The 24,942-nt window shown below is 42.9% G+C and overlaps 2 protein-coding genes across 2 annotated transcripts in view; both read right to left on the reverse strand.

The window, feature by feature from the left end:
- Window positions 1-505: 505 nt before the first annotated feature.
- On the reverse strand, window positions 506-15,262 carry slc38a8a (solute carrier family 38 member 8a; the record flags this gene model as incomplete). The annotated part of the gene is made up of 10 exons (XM_080760837.1): window positions 506-608; window positions 1,425-1,476; window positions 1,589-1,791; window positions 2,639-2,786; window positions 2,909-3,023; window positions 7,291-7,348; window positions 7,858-7,962; window positions 9,052-9,208; window positions 10,798-10,996; window positions 15,056-15,262. The coding sequence occupies 10 exons, from the start codon at window positions 15,260-15,262 to the stop codon at window positions 506-508; spliced, it is 1,347 nt and encodes a 448-aa protein (XP_080616963.1).
- Window positions 15,263-21,342: 6,080 nt separating this feature from the next.
- The window catches only part of mbtps1 (membrane-bound transcription factor peptidase, site 1), a 35,749-nt gene continuing 32,149 nt past the window's right edge, over window positions 21,343-24,942 (reverse strand). The window contains exons 22-23 of the mRNA XM_080762618.1: window positions 24,305-24,435; window positions 21,343-22,390 (exon numbers count right to left, since the gene is read on the reverse strand). Coding sequence (XP_080618744.1) covers window positions 22,185-22,390; window positions 24,305-24,435 — 337 coding nt within the window. The 3' untranslated portion in view covers window positions 21,343-22,184. The remainder of the gene's footprint in view (window positions 22,391-24,304; window positions 24,436-24,942) is intronic.

The raw sequence follows: 24,942 nt of genomic DNA on the forward strand, positions 1-24,942 counted from the left end.
ACCCCTTTTGGCGTTTTAAGCATTATGTTATACTTTAGCCGTTGAAAAATAGCAGATCTACATCCCAATTGAAAGTAACATATAAAGTATGTATTACTATATATTACATTTTGTTCTATCTCAATACATGTATTGGCATTAAATAGATCATAAGATGATATTTGTACACATGTAAAGGACTGACTACTTAATTGTTTTTAAAAATATATTTTACATTGTGGGACTGCAATTTGAACCAATTCGGTAGAATGGCTCATATATTTAAAAAAAAAAGTGAGTATCTTTTTATTTTACTCTAGTTCACGATGACACAATGATTGTGCAATAAGTGTAAGGTTTAGGGCATCGTAACTAGTCAAGGGTCCTCTCCATGAAGACATAGCAAGGTCCACGGTAGCCACATGCATTCCCTTCCTGTGGAACTAAGTAATAGTTCCATTGAACTAAGTAATAATGGAGAAAAAGCAAAAACACATTTTGGAGTGGACTACATGACATGAGAGCATCAGATCCTGCCAAGGAGCTGCATGACAGCTGTTGTGGTGCTCTGGCCAAAGATGAAAGCTCCACAGATCAAGGTCACCACACCCCACAGTGTGAGAGCAACTCTGGAGAGAGAGAGAGAGGGGTCATAATGAAATATATCAAAATGTATGTCATTGATATAAAAACAATTATATAAATTTAAGCCAAAACTATTACACACCTCAAATCCCAAAGCTTTCAAACCAGAGTGTACAGTTTACATTAAAAAGGCACCTAAATGATCAGAGTGGATATAATGCTAAAAGCAAGTGTGAAGAACTAAATTGTGAGCTGCCTGAGGCTGCCCGTCTTAGGTGTAATGAGAGTTAATTAATCCAAGCCACCGGGCTGTAGAAGCAGAAAGCTGCCTCACCGTGTTTTTTACTTGGAGAAGGTCGGCACTAGAAGACCTGAGAGGGGGGGGGGCAGTTGGGACATAGGCATAGCAGGCAGGCGGTCATATACTGCCAGAACATTGAGAGCTTTATAAACACACTCATGGGCACAGATGTAAACAACCAAACAAGGCAGAGTTTTGCCGCCCAAAGAGAAAAAAATCCTGCTAATCAACCTTTTGGAATAATTACCATGTTTATATAATGGTTTAAAGAGGACACACACCACACACACACACACACACACACACACACACACAATGCGTTTATGACACACAAACGTGCATGTTAACGGGAGAAAGGAGAGAAATGAGCCATTTCATATTTTTAAAGATGATTATACAATATTACAAAAAAGGGGGTTTCATGTATCAGACAGCACAAGAGAGCGCATTTGAGTCCCACAATTGTCACGTTCACAGGTATTTCTTCAGATGTGCAGCCTGCCTACTATTAATCAAAAACAAATAAATACATACATAAAAAAAAAGAAAAAAGACTTACCTGGTCTTACAGGAGACTGGCTCAGACTGCATAGCAAAGATCAGACAGAGCCCTGTTTGAACACAGGTAGAGAGATCAATGGGATTATTTATTAAGTACAAACAAGTTGATCTTCAGTGTCTGCATCTCTAAGAAAAGGTATACATGTATGCCAAATGCGTTACCTGGGAAAATAAAGATAAAAAAGGCACTGATCCCGCCGATGACACTGATGACCTTGCTGATGTCTGGTACGAATATGGCAATGAGTAGAGTCACCGTGACCCACAGGACCGTCAGCACACATCGGCTGCGGCTTTCAAACTGGTCTGTCTTCAGTCCACCCCGTCGCCGATGCCAGCTTAGCAGAGGATCCTGGATCACTGATCTAACGTTGCAGAGAATATTCATTTAGGATTTGACAATTCTGCATGCGGCCTCACTTTGTGCCGCGCTGCGAGCTTGCACAACGGTGATCTTTCTTTTTCCTTATTTTTTTGGCTTTCGCCTATATTTTATACATTTTATGGAGGGACAGAGAGTAGGCTGACAGGAAATGGGGAGAGAGACGGGGGGGGATGACATGCAGTAAAGGCCGTCGGGATCGGGAGTCGAACCCGCAGCACACTGCCAGACTGGATTGCCACCCAAGGTGCCTGGACCGCTGAGCCATGGCCCAGGCCCACAATGGTGATTTTGACAGCAAATCATATTTAATTCACCTGAAAAGTTTTAGTGTTGGGTCTAGTTTTAGTCGACCAAATAATATACAATTTTAGTCAGCTAAATCTACATAACAGTTGATTTTGTCAATAAAAATGTAATTTGTCAGGCCTCAATGTTTCGTAATAGCAGACTTTACACTCGGGTTGCATGCTGAAAATAGCCGATCTACAAGCTCACAACGCGTCGCAGCGCGATGGATTGCGAGCTTGTAGATCGGTTATTTTCAGAGAGCAAGATCCGATTGTCTAGTTTAGGCTAGTTTTTATTTGTTTGACAAAATTGTCAGTATATTTAGTTTAGTCATTATGTCTTTTATTTTTGTCAGTGTAAAAAGGTCGACGAACATTTTTGGGCATAGTTTCAGTCGACAAAATCAACATCGTTGTATCTGCTATTTTCTTTACATTTTGAAACATCTTGAAAGTGTGAGAACTACTGATTTAGAAGGCATTTGCCTCCGGCAGTAACGAGTTAAAAACAAAGTAATTTCCAATCACAAAGTGACTTACCTCCCTAGCAGTACAATTATGGGATAGATGGTGATGATAGAGATTCCAAACAGTAGCCTAGCGATGAGCATTAGGACATCACCGCCGTTGTAAGACATTAAAATGTCTGCCTTCACTGCCTTTCCAAATGTCAAGTACCCATAAGCTCCTGCAAGTGAGACAGATAACACCTGTTCATACAACTAGCAGAAAAGTTATGATGAATCATGAATATGATTAATATTGGCACTCTGTGTGCCAGAGAATAGCAGCAACAGAAAACATCCTAACCAGTGAGCGAGTATACGACGAGGCAGAAGACCATGGAGAGCACGGAGATGAAGGCCCAGTGAGAGAGGCGCTGGTTCTCCATGCTGCTGTAGATGGCAATGGATGCCTCGTGGCACTGAAATACACACACCACACACACACGATGGAAACTGTAGATAGATGGAAACTGTAGATAGATGGAAACTGTAGATAGATGGAAACTGTAGATAGATGGAAACTGTAGATAGATGGAAACTGTAGATAGATGGAAACTGTAGATAGATGGAAACTGTAGATAGACGGAAACTGTAGATAGATGGAAACTGTAGATAGATGGAAACTGTAGATAGATGGAAACTGTAGATAATAGATGGAAACTGTAGATAGATGGAAACTGTAGATAGATGGAAACTGTAGATAGATGGAAACTGTAGATAGATGGAAACTGTAGATAGATGGCAATCAATTTAGGCATTTAACAGAAGCTCTTAATCCAGAGCCACTTGTGAAGCAAGAACGTAGACAAGTGCTATGGGCTAAAATGGAGTCTGAAGAGGTGAGTTTTCAGACTACGGCAGAAGATTGGGAGTGAGTCTGCAGTTCTGATGGCAACTGGAAGTTTTGTGCCGGCTGGGACTCACTGGGTTGGATCAGACTTTGAAGATATGGAGGTGCCATACCCTTGGTTGCTTTGTAGGCCAGCATCAGTGTTTTGTACTCTGCGGGCAGCAAATGGAGGGAGCGGAGAAGGGGGGAGGAGAGATGTGAGAATTTTGTCTGGTTGAAGACCAAGCGTGCTGCGGGCATTCTGGATCAATTGGAGAGGCTTAAGTGCACATGCCGGTAGGCCAGTAAGGAGAGTTACAATAGTCAAGTTTTGATATGACTGTTGTCTGGGACTCTGGATAAGGAGCTGGGCTGACTCCTGGCTGAGGAAGGGTCTAATGCTTTGAATGTTATAGATGCCTCGTGGCAATGAAACACACGAACATAATGGAACCTGTAGATGGCAATAGGGCTGTCGTGATTACACATTTTGAAAATGAAGTCTGTGTTTGACAAGGGTTTTGACTAGGGTTGGAATTCGGAACCGGGTCCGTTTCAGACCCGGTTCCGACATTGTGGATCCGGTTCCATCGTTTTTTAAATTAACGGTTCCCCAAACGGTTCTCATCAGTCGTCATTTAGCTCCGCTGTCTCTGCATGCATGCAAGCAGAGCCAAGTTACTGTCACCACACCTATATGGAGGATACGCCCACTGTTCTGTGCATTCAGCGACCGCTCACCGGAGCGAGCAGGACAGCACGCAAATTGCAATAAATGCGATGCCTTAGTTTCCTGCAAAGGTTGTTGCAACTTGCACCAGTGGCACGTCCACATTGAGGAAACATCTCAAAATCAATATGCCTACACGAGTCCACGACTCACGAGATTAATCTAGGCACATCGTGTTTGAGAGCCTGCGGAAAGCCGTGCCCGCACTCCCCGCAGTTCCACCACAGCCGGCGGGGAACGAGGATGGTGGCTGGTTCACTTTCCCCAGGCTAGTTACGTTAGAAAATAAAAACTACTAACTTCTACAGATCTTTTTATTAAAAATGTTGTTAATGGTGTTAATTTAGAACGCCAATGACTCGACATCTTTCCGTCTGATATTTTATGAATCATGTTAACTATAGAGCCATGAATTAAATAAAAATCAATTTGTCTGCACTTATTTTTTACAACTTATAAGCAATTCAATTGCTTTTGATTTGGCTCTAAATTAATTGCGCGACTTACTTTACAGAAAAAGCACAGGAACGTAGCCTACAGTTCAATACAAGGTCTGCTAAGAGGATTTTATAACCCAAGAAAGCAATATGGCTTGTTTCCATTAGGGTCCTTCATGTACCTCATGTGACTTGTATTCCAGGAAGGAAGTGAGACCACATTTGCATGACAAATTTTGGTCATGAACAATGAACATGGCCAGTGCCGTATCCAGGGAATAATCAGCAGGGGGGCATTCATATTTCCAAGGGGGGCACTTGATTTTTCAAGTTCACATCCATATATAGCAATTAAGCTCTCACATTGGCCTATACAATAAAACAACACAAAAGGCTTGGAGAAGGGCTACAAGTATAGGTTCCAATTATACACCAAAACAAATAATATAGCCTAATTATTGTAGCCAACAGAACAAACAAACAAACATAGCCTATATACTGTCATGTGGAAACACGATCGCATCGCACCAACAACACAATGAACACAATGAGCATCTCCACGGCGGGAGGAAAGTAGAAAAAAAAGACTATAGCCTATGCACCAACCATTAATCACCAACAAATAGTTGAGCATTTAGGCTTATAGTGTCTTTTATATGTGGCCATCTCCACGGTAGGGGAATATGAGTAAAAGTTTATGCACCAACCAAAAACAACAAGTCTATATAGTGTATTTATGTCGGGAGGCAAAGGGGGGGGGGGGGGGGGGATCTGCGCGTCTGCAGATTGCGCGTTTGCCATTATGAAGGCTACTTGGGTATTTGTCCCGTTTTACCTGATTCAGTGACGGTGTGCCAGAACCTCTGGCTTCTCTGGTGGAGAAGCATGCGGTGGTGGTGGAGGTCCGAAAGTTGAGCTGCTGCTGTGGAAGTTAAACAGCAGCCCTCTGCCTCACTGGAATAATGCTATCCGACACTCGCGAACCCCCAGTAATGTGATCCGACGACCGAATTTCGTTGTGCATTTAGTAGTGCTCGGTGCTCGAATGACTCCCCGCAATATTAACAACAACAGGCGACATGGCGTTGGTTTCAGTATCGTCATCAGTCTGCCTTTCTGAAGGTGCTGGTGGGTTTATAGAGTTTGGTGTTTTGGCTTTGAGCCAGTTCCTAATATCCATGATAAAATTTTACCGGTTTGGGTTTGTTTTCACTGTGACTGAAGTCTGAAAATATTTGAATTGACCCGGCCTGCGTGGCAACACAGGTAATGACGTAGCTTTTGGTGCGCTGCATCAAAACGAATCCGACTAGGTGCACCGACTAGGTGCCAGTGTACTTTTTATTATTGCATTTTTATTACTATGAATTAATTAGAAAATGTAAATTTATTATAAACACAAAGAACATGAAAATATTATTTTAAACCTGTAAAACATTAAAAATAATGGTGGGGTAGGGTTCTGGACTGGGGGGGCACAAAGTCTATCTGGGGGGGCAGTGCCCCCTAGTGCCCCCCCGTAGAAACGGCACTGAACATGGCACCATGACTAAAACACCTAGAAACACATTGCACACATAAAAAAGGTGTTTATTGTGTCCTAAACATCATTAAAAAAAACCTTAACATAATTCCAGATGTTTTGCCTTTTATGGTTATTTTTTTCCCCATTTTCAGTAGATATAATCTCTTAGTTGCAATATCGAATATCGTGATATTATCATTATGGTGAGGTACCCATATCGTACCACCCCTACTTGGAACCCAGGTATGAGGAGAGTATCCAAGGGTGCTCGGCTCATTTCCCCTTTAATGCGTTTTGAGGTGAACTCGGATGAGACATGGAATGAAATGGAATCCGTTAGACAGAGTTATATTTGGTTGCATGCCAGTGCCATGCACAGAAAATAGCAGATCTAGAAGCTCACGATGCATGGTGATGCGACGCTTTGTGAGCTTGTAGATTAGCCATTCCCGTTGCGGGACACTGGTGTGCAGCCAAGTATAAATCTTCAGAGTGACAGTCGAGCACGTTACACCATCAAGGGAACGCGGAATGCAGTCTTTGTCCTAACCTGATCCCAGTTGCCGTCGCTGGAACTTTCAATCTTGCTTCCCTCCATCTCGTTTTTGTCCATTCAACTGAGGATCTCATCAGCTTCCTTTTGAACCCACAGACTGTAATCATTTCGCCTGAGGGAGGGAACGAAGGAAGGAAGGTGTGTGGCATGGGTAGGCACACAAGTGCGCACCTGTGCGTCAATCCTTTCCACTCCCCCCCTCGTTTATTAAGTTACTGTGGTAAATTGCGAGGAAACGCATGAATCAGAGTCTTTTGTTTGATCCCTCTGCTCCGTTCTAAGATGTCAAAGGAATCCAAGGGCAGCCTATATCACAGAGCACAGCAATCCCAGGCCGTGCCATCCAGCTGAACTATAGACTGGACTAGACTCACTAAATCACTCTTCTGGTCCAGGTCCCAGCAGCCTACTGACAGTACACTACACATCCTAGATCTCATTTAGATCTAGATCTTATTTATAGTGGCCATCAAGACTCGCAATATTGACAGGAAATACAGTTCCACACCCCACACACACACACACACACACACACTCCCTACCGTTTGATGATGATAAACAAGTCTCGTCATTGCTGAAATCTGAAAACGTTTAAAATGTTCTACTCACTTGGAAACCAAAGCAGATGGTTGGAATCACACTAAACGTGGAGGCCCAGGAACTGATCCTACACACACACACACACACACACACATATTACAGGTGCAAATAAACACCACAAATACTTACACAATAATTTTTTAAGCATATATAGTTTGCTTTTTTTTTCATCTTTTACATTTTATTTATTGTTAATGGATATTTTCGCCAAGTTTGGCAGAGATACATGTAAGCCCACAGCATCCACTGTTTCCAATCTGGCTGACATGCAGTATGTACTGTATAGGTATCTCCTCTCTGTCCCATTGTCAAATTACAACACAACATTACCACTATGTCAAGAGGAATGCAAAATGTTAAATATCACAGCTTATGGATAAAAGAAGTATCTAAAAGACCCAACTAAGATCTAGTACTATCCAGTACCATTCTGGTACAAATGTGTGGGACTCATTCCTTTACCCAAATAATAGCTTAGGCTTCTCCTGTGTGAAAGAGTATTCATACTTTCATATCCATAACACCTACTTAAATATCCTTTCCCTGAAACCAATCCATTTGGCCACGCTGACTTACCCGGTGCTATAGACAGGGGCGATGTGAACCTGCGTTGAAGGCATGGTATGATATTTGATTATGATGGCAATCGTCAGGTAGGTTGCTGCCAGAGTACCTAGAACACTTTGAGAGAGGCCATAACAAACACAAAAATAGAAATTAGAAAGCAGTGCTTATAGTGGGCACGCCTCAACCTCCCTCCATCGGCTAACCTAGATCTTAGATCTTAGACAACCAGTCGGAGTTGGAAATGTGCTATAGCTGTACAAATAAAGTTTGATTCGATCGTTGTGTCTGTGTATGACACTGTGTATGACACGGCTTGTTTTGCCGTTGTCTGTGTGTGTGTGAAATTTCCCCTCACGGGAATGAGGGGAAATGTTGTGATAAACGATGCTTATCGTTTAATGTCTTTTAATTACGTTTGTACAGGGGTAGACTGAGAACACAAATCCGTGTGGGAAGGTAAATGACAGCACCCCCTTGTCTGTCTGTATTGACCAAACAATAATGAAGTGGTTAGAACAGGCAGCCTAAGCGTGGCAAGCAGCTCATCAGTCAGTCCATGCAAGTATACACTACTAGATTGTGGTTACTCTGATGCAAGTCAGGGACACACACACAGTGTCAAAATAAATCGCACCTGTGTGAAGTGAGGGGAGCTTTACCAACCCTTATCTTACATCATCGCAAAATCATAACATCATATGCCGATTTTCTCAGTGACAGACAAAACAAACATTAAACTCTATGGAGCGTGTCTTGAGTGTACAGGGTTTGATGAGGTCTAGCCATAAATGGAGCGTGTCTTGAGTGTACAGGGTTTGATGAGGTCAGATCAACATATGGAATGTCATAACCGGTCAGCGCCATATATGGAGATCTAAGGGTGGCAGTGGGGGCAGTGTCGAGTGTACAGGGTTTGATGAGGTCGGATCAACATATGGAATGTCTGAACAGGTCAGCTCCAGATATGGAGATCTAAGGCTTTGAAGTCAGATGTAGAGTTTCTGGCCGACTCCATATATGCAGATGGGGGTGATGATCTAGTCTACTCCATGTATGGCTATCCAGGGTTTGATTCGGTCATATATGATGGCGTGACGGAGTCACTGACGGACTGACAGGTTTTGCAGGTTTTCATAGGTCGCAAACACCTACAACATAGGGGCACCTAGGTGTGTACCGGCGTGCATGCGTGCCACTGCTGACCTGATGTATTTTTGGATGGTGATCTCTTTGGGGATGGACAGTGGAAGAATGAGGAGGACGCAGAGCAGCAGGAGAGCACAGCGCCGGTCCGTGTACCAATAGTAAGGCATCTCTGACTCCGACAAGCCCGTCACCAACTCATAGATGGAGAGACACACTGAAAGACAACACAGTCACAGAAGGACACAATAGACACTGACTGACTGACTGACTGACTAAAGCAGTCTGCCTGATATATCAGCCATTATACCACCTTTGTGACAACATCGGTATCAGCCACTATGCAGCTGATGTGTCCCGATTACATTTGTTTTTCCTGCGACAAGGAGTACGTACACCTTTAAAATACTTCAAACTACAGTAGGGTTGCCCCAATACGATCACGTGATCGGAAATTGGGACACATCCCTATTATCAAAATGATATCCATATCATCATGATATTAGACTGGATCTTGTCTGTGATTTTGGCTATTGTACAATCATGATATGGCATAAGTGTTCTATAAAAAATATAAATATTTGATCGGGAAAAATCGTTGTCGGCAGTTATACAACTGAATGAAGGAGCGCATTCAAGAAAGAAAATAAACTTGTTCTTGTTCCTCTGATGAAAAGTATTTTAGCCTGGTACCGAACTAACAGACCGAAACGTTGTTATTCCCATTAACCCATTCTGACCTGAGATCAGATTCATACGAGGTTTCCACTGGACACACACTGGTCTGATGAACCCATTCTGACCTGAGATCAGATTCATACGAGGTTTCCCACTAGGACACACACTGGTCTGATGAACCCATTCTGACCTGAGATCAGATTCTAAAAAATGTCAGTCGCTCTTCGATTTTTTCAAAAATAGCAGACCTACAAGCTCGTAGCGCGCCACTCGGTGGCGCGCTATGAGCTTGTAGATCTGCTATTTTTCAATAGCTAAAGCATAACATGATGCTAAACACCAAAATGGGTTCCCGGTCAGAATGGGTTAAAACATTTTAATTGCATTTGAAGACTGTGTGCAGGAGTTTTTTCTTTACTTCCAGTATGCTCTCGTTGGGTGTTCTCCTATGCATATGTCGCCCTCGTTAGGTGTGCAAAATACTTTTTATACAGCCTTGTATCTCGGAAATGTTCAGCCTGTCAAAGTCTCTACCCTGGCCTCTGAATCATTCAGGGGTTTTCCCCTCTGAGAATGAAGCTTGTAAGTTTCATTACCACAGACCATTTGACTCGTGTCTCGTCTCGTGGCTTGGCTGTGCTGAAAATGAGATTCTATGCCCAATAGAACCCTATACACATTCCTCACAGACATCGGTAAACAAATATGACAATTGTGTATTTTTGAGTGGTGACACACCGTCTCCTATGCAGAGCTATGTGTGTCTGTCCATTATGTATGTCCGTTTCAGTACGGCAATACCCCTGGTGCTTACGGAGCTATGTGTGGCTGGCTGGCTGGGTATGAGCACGAAAACAGTATGGTTGTTTTTCACCACCCGTGCGCAACCTAACACACACACAAATATTAACTGTATATATGATGATTTTGGGTGTGCCAGTACAGTACAGTGACAGTACAGTAGAGGGACCGGCACACGGTAACTGTCATTTCTCAACCGTTTTGGACGCGAGGCGGCTCGCCGGAATCGGGCCGGCACCATGGGTGCGTTCCTGTGGGTCTGGTTTTTTATTCATCTCACATTTCACTTCACATTATGGTGTGATTTCTTTTAAAAATTCATCTCACATTTCACCAGCTGGTCGTCCAGTATGACCAGGAAGGCGACGGAGATCATGAAGAGGTTGAAGACGAAGCAGATCTCACACAGCTGGCCGATGGACAGCCCACACATCTCCTTCACCACCGCCTGGTACGTGCACTGGCCACTGACGGACGACGAGTATCCCAGGATGACCAGACCGCTGATCAGGAACACCAGGGAGACCTGATTGGATGGAGAAACAAACAAGTATGAAGATATGAGAAGAAAAAATAAAGAAACGGCTCCAAGGACATGCTGTACTTTATTTGTTCCCAAATGGGACATTTGGATGCAGCGAGAACAGTACGCTCCTGATCATAATAGCATGCCATTGAGAAAGCTATAATGCTGTGCCTTAACCCATTTTGACCTGAGATCAGATTCTAAAAATGTCTGTTTGAAAATGACATTTTTCTGAAAAAGCTATGTTTCTGTGTCAGTCGTTCTTCGATTTTTCAAAAATAGCAGACCTACAAGCTCGTAGCGCGCCACTCGGTGGCGCGCTATGAGCTTGTAGATCTGCTATTTTTCAATAGCTAGAACCAAAAGGGGTTCCCGCCCAAAATGGGTTAAAATCCTTTTTTCTGAATTTGCCAGTGGCAGTTGCATTACAGAGTTTACAAGTGTTCTGCATTGCTCTCATCAAACTCAACATTGTCACATCACCATTTTACACCAAAGTATAATGGATTGGGTGAAGTTATTTTCGTTTTATGTTAATATCTATTTCTTATGGCTGCAGTTACACTGATAAAACAAGAATGAGAATGTGGGGAAAGGGCATAAGGGAATATAATAAGGTGCATCTCAAAAGATTTGAACATCGTGGAAAAGTTCATTTTCTTCCGTAATACAATGCAAAATGTAAAACTTGTATTATATTTATTTACAGAGACCCACTAAAAAACATTTATAATACAGAAATGTCAACCATCTGAAAAGTATGTTATTTGATGCGCTCAATACGTGGTCTGGGCTACTTTTAAACAAATTATTTCATCTATGGGGCGTGACCCGTGGCACTGTTGAGGACTTATGGAAGCCCAGATTTGCTTTGATAGCGGCTTTAAACTAATTTGTATTGCTGAATATAGTGTCTCACACCTTCCCCTTGACAATAAAACATAGATTCTCTGTGGGGTTCAGGTCAGGCCAGTTAAGCACAGTCAGTACACCAATTACTAGTAGTTTTGGCTCTGTGAGCAGGTGCCAAGTGCTGCTTTGAATTTCATGAGCTGTATGCCATAATCATGAAGATTAAAACAAAAAAGGTTTTAAATATTTCACTTCATGCGCAGGGAATCTACTACATTCATTATCTCAATCATTACAGTCAAAAGTGCCGCAGGTTAACACCTTCAGGGCCCGGGCCTATTTAATCCATTAATAAAATGTCAGCAAGCTGTAGGCTGTAGAGCGATGCGATCAGTTTTCATAGCACTAATTTGACGGAGATTATCAATCTCCGTCTCGGGCACATGAACTCGCCGGTGATTTACATCATGGGCCCCGATGTTTGCCATCGTTTTTATTTTATTTAATTTTTATTTCTAGAAGGAGAAAGAAAAAGAAATAGGCCTGACCATCGATCTTGTTTTTAAAGTTGAAGCTAGCCATGAAAACGAGTAACGACCCGAATTTCAAACGACAAAGTGGGCTGGGGGAGACGGTACGGGCGAGATTAAATATTCAGTCAGTGAGTCATGAATCGTGGAGCTCAAGCACATAGCTTTGAAGGGTAGCAGATCTAGGGCTTGTAGATCAGCTATTTCGATTAAAAAATTAACAAATTAACCATAAATTCAAGCTTCGAATATTAGATTTTTTTTAAAGGTCAGCCCTAAAAAGAAGAGGGAGGTAGAGGGGTGGCAAGGGGAAAAAAGAAAAGCTAATAAAAGATCTACATATATAGTATACAGGTAGCAGAGACTACAATGTTCTCTCTGGAAGTACAATTTACAATTACAATTTAGGCATTTAGCAGACGCTCTTGATCCAGAGCGACTTACATTAGGCAAGAACAAAAGCATGGGAATACATCACGTATATAAAATGCATTTATCATGAAAGAACATAACATATCTATATAATGACACTATACATATAAACTATACATATATACTATACTATATAATACTATACTATGCTATACAGTGCTATGACTACATACAATGCAATTATTATAATGCAATTATAGATACAATGCTATCTAATACAATGCTATCTAAGGGGGTAGGATAAGTGCTATGGGCCATGGTGGAGTCTGAAAAGGTGGGTTTTCAGACTACGGCGGAGTAACAAGGATGGATAGGATCAGGAACGACTCGAGTAAATCAGAGGGACAGCGCATGTCAGATGTTTTGGAGATAAAGCCAGAGAGGCCAGACTGAAATGGTTTGGACACGTACAGGAGGGATAATAGTGAGTAATGAGTATATCGGTTAGAAGGATGTTGAGGTTGGAACTGCCAGGCCTAGAGGAAGAACAAAGAGAAGATTTATGGATGTAGTGAAAGAAGTTAGTTGGTGTGAGAGAAGAGGAGGCAGAGGACAGGGTGAGATGGAAGCAGATGATTCGCTGTGGCGAACCCTGAAGGGAAAAGCCGAAAGGAAAAGAAGACACTAAATATCAGCATATCCATCCTGTACAGTACACAGTATGTGGGCATGAGGTTTGACATAAGGTGCATGAACAAAGCAGCAGGTATATACTGTACATGTTAATGATGTTATTAGACAGACATTAAGGTGCAAAAAGACTTAACTATCAGCGCGTTGTATATGAGATTAAGGTGGAAAGCGTATCAGAGCATTGTCAGGTTCAACTTTAACTGGTACAATGCACATGATAATATCCACAACAAAAAGCAAGAGTGCCTCAGCTCCTTCCACAATGGCTGCCTGAGGAAGATCTGCCGTATATTCTGGCCCAACAAAATTTTCCAACAGAGATCTTTACACAAAGACTGGCTGCCGAGATGTGGCCACAGTCGTCTAAAATGGCTTGGACACAAACTCCGAATGCCCCCAGAGCGGATCCCCAAAGTGGCCCTCAGATGGACCCCTCCAGGGAAAAGGAAACGAAGCCGCCGTAAGATCACCTGGCGCAGAACGATAGAGGCTGAGCTGCTGGAATTGGGTCTCTCATGGGGCACGGCGCAAATGGTTGCCAAAGACAGTGATGCCAATGCCCCATTGGGGGCGAAGAGCATAAGTAAGTAAATAAGTTCCAAACTGTATAGTTTGGAACTTATTGCAGTGGCGGAACAAGTGTTGCCGCTCTTGGCGAGAACAGAAGTTACAGCCCCTAATATTAAGTTAGGGAGTAGTTGGGGGGAAAAAAGCATTTTAGAGACACAGACTTTGCAACGTTTGGCACGGCAACTCGCTCGCCTGATGGCTCGCTTGGCGCCGTGCCTCTCGTGGCTCATGTCCGCTTCAGCCGAGTCAGATCCAGTTACGTTCCGATAGGGATTAGGGACCGAATCATAAATCATCATTTGACTGGGGTGACTGAGTGGCCAGAAATACGTGTTCCAAGGTCACCGGATTTGACTCAGGGTGAGTGTGTTTTGGGCCGATCGATGACCACAAGAATGATTGAGAGTTCTTCTATTCTACCATCCCTTTTACTGTCATATACTTTTCAATTAATTTGGGCACTGGCCAACATATAGAAATCTATATTTCTTCAAATTCTTCACAGGGAACTTCTACAATCTTGGCACTGAAAAGATTTGTAAACAATACATTTGTATTAGGTCAACACTAACAGTGCTACAAAGATTTGTAAACAATTTATGTTGTTGTATGTCAACAGTGCTAAGCTACAGTGTTGTAACTGGTAGGCTTGTGTGCACAAGCAGCCACCATACAATAATATAGAAACGTTAGCAATACAACGAAAATGTCCCCATAACTCTGATTGACAGGGGAGTCAATTTAAGGCTTTGTAGCCTATCAATCCAGGGGAACCTATAATATAAGGGATTAGTGTGAAACTGAGGAGAACATGCACTGAAAACCATGAGTGTTCAATTTGCCCCTGAGAGACTGAAGAAAAGTAAAGAAAAAAAAAACTCAGGGGGGTCTGAAATTAAATGAAACATTCCATCAAATACCAAGGGCTACCTCAAATGAACTCCACTGATGGCAAACTATAGAACTTGGAACTTGTATACATGATGTTGCCCTGGCAGAGCTCAGTAATAAGGCATAGGAAATATAACTTCATATCACAAACCAGTTCCACGGTGACTGCGTTGCGGACCCCTCCGGCTCTCTCGAAGGCCCAGGGGAAGTTGAGGAGTCCGGCACCCAGAGCGGACTTCAGCATGATGAATATCGCCCCCATCGAACCGAGGCGTGGGCCGTCCGGGTGGAGCGCTGGGCCTGGCTTGGCTGAAGCTGATGCAAGCAAACTGATGCTTTCTCTCGCCAACTCCTCCATGCTTCAACGGACAGACCGACCCACATACACACACACACGCGGCGTGGTGGGTCCAATCTCCCCGAACAAACTTTTGCACCTCGTGGGGTGTGCCACACTGCAGCAGTGCGGTGAGTGCGCTCACATGGGGGCTTGCTTTTTTTTTTTTTTTGGTGAGCTGGGATTGAAAGGGGAAGTGGTGGAGTGGAGGATGACTGTCTGGAGGTGTCACCCACCTTCCTAAACCAATCATGACCAAAGCCTGGTGAAGCGAGGTTAAGCATGACCCTAGCCCTGAAACATGGCTGTCATAATCATGACAGTCACGACGCACAGTTTTACGCGCGTGCTCCATTTACAACGTTAACGTCTACATTAAACGTTCATATTTAAAATATAAAATGCTCATCCCCTGCCCACGGATGTAACAACTTTGCTCGGGTGACTATTGGCATGCGTTCCTTCCGTATTGTACAATACAAATCATTTTAATGCGCCCGCTGGCCAGTTTCTCAGTTTTTCACCATGCTTTCAACGACGTGGCCCTATCGGTTGGGAGGTGTATTGCATTCTGTCTTGTAGGCATGCAGTGTAGGGTGCCGGTGTATGCTATGCTACTTGAGTTGAATACAAATTTGTACTAATTTTACTGTCTGTACTGGAGTATTTCTGTTTCATGCTACTACGTTAGGCTATATTGCAATACTACACTACATGATGCACTTGGCCGTTTTAGTTAAAGTTCAGATAGAGATTTGACACAAAAATGGATAATCACATTATTAAAGATTAAAACTGTGGTTTCCATTAACCTTTTTGACTGTTGACATATCACAAAAAGCTGTGCATTCGTGCATGGTCACATTTGTTTCAGATGTCTAATTTATTTTTATTTTTGAGGGGCACTATAGCCCCTCCTATGCACAGCTTTGTGTATTTGGAACTATCGCCCATAGGCACCCGCTTCGCAGCGAGATCAAAGCGTGTCACCACTCTCTGTGCTGTATTTTGCGTGTCTTAAGTACCAGGTCTTATTCCCTAACTTGAGTAAACTAAAGACCTGGAGGCGTGATCAATGCCATTTGGCTATTCTGAGTGGCCAAAGAGCATTGACCACGCCTCCAGGTCTTTAGTTTACTCAAGTTAGGGAATAAGACCTGGTCCTTAAGACACGCAAAATACAGCCCTCTTACTCTTACTACATTACTCTGTGTCAAACCAGAAAGAGGACCATGTCAAAGGTCGTGTCAAACCAGACAGGATCTAAATGATCCAATAGAAGAGCTGCAGGGAGACCAAATACAACCAACCAATTAGGCTACATAACAAAATAACATTGTTATTAACTAAATAAAAGTCACACGTCTACTTACTTCTCAGTTCTCACTTCTACATTGAACCTGGAACCCGTCCCCTGCTCTAGTACTTATTCCACCTCTGCTCATTTGGTTATGGTTTCCTGCTTAACTGAAAGTAATACAATTATTAATGCAAATATAGTATAGGGACTCCATGCACATGCCCCAACATTTTATTAACCTGCCATAGTGTCAACCCCTTACTAGGATACTTGTTTCACCAAAGAGCCTGTTGTGATGTAGCCTATAGGATCTTTGAAAGACATGAACATATTGTTTTAATCTAAATTGGCAGCCTAGCCTACGGAAAAGGCAGCCAGACCAGGAGAACTTGAAGTGAATGTTCTCAGTGCTGGAAACAGTGTTTGGAATTTGATCTCTAGAATTCATAATAATAAAAGATAGAGAGAGAGAGAGAGAGAGAGAGAGAGAGAGAGAGAGAGAGAGAGAGAGAGAGAGAGCAAGCAAAGGGGGGGATCAGAGCAAAATCATTGATCACAGGATTTCTGCAGATTAGTGGCAGACTAAAACAAAAAAAAGATTGTGTCCTAATAGTATTAGAGTTAGTATTTGTAACACATTAGGACATTCTGTACATGCATATATGCACATTAGTTGTGTGAGACAGAGAGACAGAGAGAGACGGTGGAGAGGTGCAGCTAGTGGAGTAGACTGAAAGGGGGGGTGGGTGGTATTTCCTAGCCAACTCGCCCAACTGTCACATCCAGAAATGTCACTGAGCACTGCAAGGGAGAGGCAAACTCAGAGAGCAGATTGTGGGAAGAATGGAAGGAGACTAATGAAGCAAATAGGACCCCCCCTATGCCCAGCATCTGTTTGTGTGAACAACACAAACATTGGCTGATGATTAATTGGCTGATCACCCCATAGCAATGAATGATAATTTGATTGGCTGAGCAAAGTACGCTACACATATAATTGAGGATAAAAGGCAGAAAAGTGAAGACGCCAAAAGTGATTGGCCGGAATGACATTTGTGATGAATTGATTGGCTGAGCACGGAATGTGATGTATGGTGATATAAGAGCGCCCCTCACTTCATTCACACAAGTGTGATTTATTTATTTATTATTTGGACAAAAAAACTGGGAAGGGTGAGGAGGAGGTCAGTGGTGGAAAAATAACTCAATTTCTTTGAGTGGTGCAGCCACTCCATTGCCTAGCAATGTGTGTCCCTGCCTGGCTGGCTGGGTCTGTCTAAGCACGGAAATAGCATTTTTCTTTTTTACTTACTTTAAGTTACTTTACATACTTTAAAAGTATCAGCAGGCTACTGCAATGTAGAAATACTCTGTTACACGTAATAGTCAGGACTTCAAAATGTAGCCTACTTAAGTAAAACTGAAGAACTAAAGTATTGGCATCAAAATGTACTGTAGAAGTACTCAATGTCCCATTTCAAGTTTTTAAATGTATAAAAATGTTTTGAAAATGGGCAATCTACAAGCTCACAATGTATAGATCTGCTATTTTCAAATGGCCCGAAATGTATAGGGTTGGAGTGGGAGTGGGTATGCTTTGTAATAATAATCAAAATCTGCAAAGTAACTAAAAGTTTTCAAATAATAATAATTATAGAGGAATAAAAGCACAATATTTTCCTCTGAGATTTAGTGGGGTAGAAGTACTGTAAGTGTATTGGAAAGTACAAATACCTCAAAATTATACTTAGGCTAAGTAGGCTACAGTACTTAAGTAAATACTAGATTTAGATTACGATTACGATTTTGATACTAGATTTATTAACCCATTCTGAATGGGAACCCATTTTGGTGTTTAGCATCATGTTATGCTTTAGCTATTGAAAAATAGCAGATCTACAAGCTCATAGCGCGCCACCGAGTGGCGCGCTACGAGCTTGTAGGTCTGCTATTTTTGAAAAATCGAAGAACGACTGACATTTTTAGAATCTGATCTCAGGTCAGAATGGGTTCATCAGACCAGTGTGTGTCCAGTGGGAAACCTCGTATGAATCTGATCTCAGGTCAGAATGGGTACTTTCCACCACTGCAAAAGATACAGATTCCAGCTGGCCAGATCAGAATGTTAGTATACTGGCCATCACCTGCAGTGATGTCACTTTGTGACATACATGTAAGAAAGGCTATACTGTCTGGAAGGGGAAGAAATGGCTATGGAAATATCACATGTAGAATAAATCATGACGTGGAGGCTTGCACTCAGAAATAAAAGTCACATTTGTAATGTTCCATAATATATGCCTCAAGGTAACAAAATGAATGATGACAGATGTTTGGGCTATCCTCCCTTCATCACATGTAGACAATAGACTGCTTGGAACCAGGCGGGGGGGGGGGGGGGGGTCGCAACAACCCACTGTAGAATGCTCCAGTACAAAACATCTACAGTATTCAGCGACACAGCAGGCAGAGAAATTGCCAAGTATTGTCATATTGGTAATTTAGTATTTACCATAAGAGCCCAGGCGAACATCTCCGTAACACACAGACACAAACGCACGCACGCACACACGCACACACGCACGCACGCACAGACAGACAGCTGGGCACATGCACTGACACAAGGATGGACAGGGGTGAAAACAAGTCTCGGCCTATAAAACATCTAGTCACAGCAGTTGTAAAGGACAATGGATAAAACCTTCAAAGGGCAATAGGCTGGTTGCTATAGCGTAAGAATTGATGGCTCATATTTGCCCATAATGTATAGGTAATGTGCGCCATCAGCACAATACCTACATTATGGGTATAGTGGAAGGGAATTTAAGATACGGCCAGGGGGAGATTATTTCAGATTCAGCATAAATGATGGCAGTAAAAAGTCGAATTTTGCTTTTCATTTTCCAAAGGTGGTCAATCATATACATCTCTGTCTGTCTCCTACAGCCTAGTATGTACAGTACCTATTGTAATAGCTATGTGTCTATGCCAGAATTATCCATTACAAATCAAGGGCTAAATATGTGGTATAGACTTGCACTTGTATAGCCCATCTAAACAGAATATCACACCCGTGTGAAGTGAGGGGCGCAAATATATTAAAGTCTAACTCATGTTGATTAGGTGATGTAATGGTGATGTAAAACAAACGGTGCCAACACAAACATTAAACGCCATTAACAATAAAGAGACAATATGACGTAAACGACACATTATGACGTATATTTTCCCTTCATTGTCAATGCGTTTACTAAACATTAAACCTGTGTATAGAAGGGGCATTAAGTGCCCCTCAAAAATTGACAGGAAAAAGTGGTAGACTGGAAGCGGTTTGTGGGACAGGGAGGGTAAAGAAATGGGAAGTACAGGTACTGTAAGGTGTTGAGTTGAGCTGAGTTCAGCGTCGCCAGCTTGTCTCTCTCCACCAGTGTGGTATCCAGGATATGACTGGGTGACCTGATCGGATGTCCTGGCATCTGAGAGAACCGCGCAGGGAACGAGGGCATGTGACCCCCGTTCACAACCGGCTTTCCCAAATCTTGTTAATGCGGCTAGCTGGCTCCGGGGTCATTTCCCACTTTCCCAAGGCTCCGGGGGAGATTAGTTCACTAGCGGGTCCTTCATCTGAAAGGACAGGTGACAGATTCACAAGCTGATCTGGCCTATTAGCCCCAGATAAAGAGGCAAAGCTCCCCCACCCCCCCACCCCCGCCATCGGAAAATCAGCCTACATCAGTGCATTTACTCTTCAGCGACACAATGTAGTCCACATCAATACCAGAGAATTAATGTGGTTCAAATTATGTATGCATTTGAACATCATCAAAATCTTAACCCATTTAGGCCTGACGTCGAAATTTAATTTATGTCTTCTAAATCCTGACAGTTTTCTGAAATACCTATGTTTCTATATCAGTGGTGCTCAGTATTTCATGTCAAGGACCCCAAAAATGATATACGTAATTGGCCACCGACCCCCATCTGAAAATATGTTGTTCCAGGAACCCCTCAGAAGCAATGGCCATACGATGGTGTTGTAGTATGAATTACACTTTATCTGTATTAAATCTGATGGGAAAAAAGTTAAGTACACCTAAGCTAACGTATAGGGGGTCCAAATCAAATTAAATGTGTTGTAGAAGAGGTGACCATAATATTCAGTCACTTGCAAGGAATTGGCAAGTTGTGCAGTGATTACTATTTACTCATTTGACACCTTTACTGCGTGTCACAGTTGGTCTAGAACATGGTTCTCAACATTAAGCATTAATAAAACATAAAACCTTTTGCAATCTTTTTTGAAATGACCAAACCTGTCTGCAAATGATGTCACTGGTAGGCAGGTTTCTGAACGGTCCACATCCCTCCTCTGGGCACACAGACTGAGAAGCCATCAATACAGTGCCAACTGATGACCAATTATATGAGCATATAGGTTGAAGATGGTAGGGTTGTCACAATCCTTACATAATCGTCTAATCGCAATAATTTGGGGTTCCTTGGTATATTTCAGTTATTTGTCATATCTGCCCTGTGCACTTTTTTTACACTTTAAATTACAAAACCTAAAAGGCAAACAGAAATGTAATTTATATTCATAATGTTGGGATTTCCAATGCCAAAACCATAATTAAATCGTTAATCAGATTTATTTTGTGTGACAATTAATCGTGACAGCCCTAGAAGATGGATGACGTGTGGTAATTTAAAGTGTTGGCTAATTGGCTTTCAGGTTTCTAGCCCTGGGTTGATGTTACATTCAACTAGATTAATATAATACACATCCACACAAAACATGCCATGAAGATGCTTTCTTTTATTGACGCGATATATTTGAATGGTTTTGTCAATGCCACCGTAGTGAGCATGAAATCATGGAGGAGAAGCGCGTTGCCATAATTCATTCATTATAATATAAAATATAAAAACAAAGAAAGGACAATACATTTAAACAATTAATATGGGCAGGACATACAAAAAACACTGATGACTGAAGACAAGGCTCTAGGTCCAAGACATACAATGCATTTTTGTGTGTGTCTGTCTGTCTTTTTTTGAGAGTTCATGCAAAGAGTATTTCTGTCAACATTGTGTTTCTGTTAAGGGGTGTGTGTGTGTGTGTGTGTCAGGGTATATGGGCAGATTCAATAAATACAAAAGTGAACAAACAAATTCATCAGGTCCATTTGGTCAGAGGAATTACAGAATCTCTTTAGAACGAAGGGAGAAAAATAAAAATAATGTAGGCAATATTCCTGTCTGGAACAGGTCGGTATCTAGGCTGTTATTTGTATGGTGTTATTTGTAACACTGTCTAACACTGTTCATCAGTTCACACACAAACTCCCGCCTAGACAGCCTAGACAGACAAGAGGCACAGACACCATCTCGGTGTGGTGGGGAAATAAGTTCAGGTCTGGCAGAGCTTGAGATGAGCTCTAAGATTACAGAGTTCCATAACAAGCCAATTTGCAGTCAATCCAGCAGTCCAAGACCTGGCTGATTATTCCAAGAGTTTAAGAGAGTCCATTCGCTCCACATTTCCGCGTCTGGAGTTCTAGAATGTGTTCTAGATAGACTAGGAGACCTAATGTAAGGCTCCTAAGCTGAAGCCACCACACACCACATCCAGTCCAAGTCCAGTCAAACCGCGGGTGTCTTCCCGGTCAACGTCTGCTGCTGTTGCTGGAGGTACGTGGGGCGTTTGACACGGGGCTTTCTGCGCTTGGGTTTGTTCTTGGCCTTGGTGAGCTGGACCACAAAGAAGGACAGCACGACCATCGCTCCCAGGAAGGCAAAGACGGGGATGGTCTGGCCCACTTCCTGGTTGTAGCGACCCGGCATTATACCTGAGGAGAGGAGGAGGAAGAGTATCGTCAGCTTAAATGTGTAATCGTGACTCACAGGAGATGTTCTTCTCCATGTGGTTTGGCTGCTCCATCTCTCCAATCCCCTGAGGGGACATGCCATGTCAACCTGGACTTTACCCTCTCCTATCAATCCTACATCAAATCTGCAACCAAATCTGCCTTCTTCCACCTCAAAAACATTTCCAGACTCTGACCGTCACTCCCAGACTCTGTTCCAGAGACCCTCATCCGCGCTTCAATGTCCTCCCGGACCGCCTGAATTACTGTAATGTTGTTCTGTTCGGGCTCCCCAAGGACCCCAACAAAGCCCTTGACAGACTGCAGCATGTGCAAAACTCATACCAAACGCTGGCAGCACATCACCCTCACCCTCGAACGCCTCCACTGGCTTCCGGGTAAGTTCCACATCACCTACAAACTGCTACTCCTCCTCACCTACAAAGCTCTCCATGCCCTAGCCCCACGGTCAGGTGTCTGTCAGACCTCCTCAAGGATTACACCCCTGAGTGGAACCTGAGACAGATGTGGACCGCCAAACTCCGTCCCAGCCTCACTCTGCCCGATGCTGAGAAGCTAGTCCACGCCTTGGTCTCCTCCAGGCTGGATTACTGTAATGCACTTTAACCCATTCTGACCGGGAACCCATTTTGGTGTTTAGCATCATGTTATGCTTTAGCTATTGAAAAATAGCAGATCTACAAGCTCATAGCGCGCCACCGAGTGGCGCGCTACGAGCTTGTAGGTCTGCTATTTTTGAAAAATCGAAGAACGACTGACATTTTTAGAATCTGATCTCAGGTCAGAATGGGTTAATCAGACCCAGTGTGTGTCCATAGTGGAAACCTGGTATGAATCTGATCTCAGGTCAGAATGGGTTAAGTAATGTTACTTTCCACCACTGGTGTATTGTTGGTCCTTGGCAGTGTTGCATTAGTCGTCCCAAAGATAAAATCACCAACGCAACACTGGTCCTCACGTTGTCGCAGCCTTTACCCGCAGCGCGGCCCGCAGTTCAGCCACTGCCCGAACATTATGAATTCAGTAGCTTTCCCTGTCCCTTAATGGTATTTTCGTCCCACGCCACCCGCTATCTTTTCTGCCGACAGCGGTATTTGCGCCTAGAGGTGTGGTCATTTCCACCTAAATTGCTATTTTGGTCACATACATTTGGGAAGTCGATAGCGGAGTTTAAAAGCACCCGTAAGCCGTGCCAAATGAGCACGCCGCACACGCCTCAATGGAGATGTCTGCAGGCACAGAGTAGGCTGCCTCATTTCTCCTTATTCTACCAGCTCTTTGCAATTTTCCTATAATCAGCAGAAGTCGAGTGCCTGCCACTTCCTTGTGTCCATTGTGTTTATACAAGCCCTAATTTCGTAGTGAAATGAACAATATTTGAGCGAGTTGTGACTCAATGAAAAGACGAGTGGCTCTGTGCGGGGGGGGGGGAGAAAAAAGAACGGCACAGGGGTGGGGTGCAGTGTTATTTTTAACTTAGCCATAACCATATAAGGAGTCCCCAAAGCAGCTATACGTCCAAATATGGAGTGTGTTGCATAAATCACAAACAAATCACTCAGCTCCATATATGGGCACAAAGGGGACACACACGGACAGACATGATCTGCTAGGTTTGCAGCAGTGAGACTTCAGGGCAGAGGCTATGAAGCAATATAGCACTAACGGGCGACGGATAAGGGATCTCTTAAAGCCAAGACTGGTGATTGGTTACATTTGGTTTGGTAACGCCCAAACCAAACATATGCATAATATAACGGGTAACGGAAGTGTTTAAGGGATTTAGACCGGTAACCAAAATACCTTCCCCACTGCTAAAACCCCAAATAGTGGCTTTAGAAAGATGAGACAAAAATGGAGTCCTTGGTGTCTTACCTCCAGGGATGTCCCAGGCTCCACTCTCCCCAGGAGACAGAGGCCTGACCTGGGGACGGTAGGGTCTCATGTTGGGTAGAACCACCTTGTCCAGATCGATCGACAGCAGCTTCTGGTGCTTCCACAAGTTACTGGGAGAGAGTCATAGAGCGAGAGAGAGAGAGAGAGAGAGAGTATAAAAATCAATTTGTAATTTAGGGGTCCTGAAAGAGCTTGAGAACCAGTGCGATCAAAAATTAACGATTAAAAGGTGACAAGTTTGTAAACATCCTTGACACAATCCTTGACACAAATACGGTACTCATGTTTACGATATGCTTATATTTCTAGAAGGTGACCCCATAGATGGGATGGTAACCAATGTTATTTATTTTCTTTATATACAGTATTTTACTGTCCAATATTATTGTATGTGGGTGTATGTATGATTATGAGGGTGTGTATGTGTGTGTGTGTGTGTGTGTGTGTGTGTGTGTGTGTGTGTGTACGCACGCTCACATATTTTCATTTTATTATCATCCTGTCTGTGTGTGATCTCCTACAAGCATTTATCTACTGTTTTTATTTTTTATTTACTGAGTTGGCAACACATATTGTAATGTTCGATTGTTTGTCTTTTTGCTTTCTGTATGTCCTTG

This window comes from Protomyctophum bolini, assembly GCF_963924005.1.
Source record: "Protomyctophum bolini genome assembly, chromosome: 4".
Taxonomy (NCBI): domain Eukaryota; kingdom Metazoa; phylum Chordata; class Actinopteri; order Myctophiformes; family Myctophidae; genus Protomyctophum; species Protomyctophum bolini.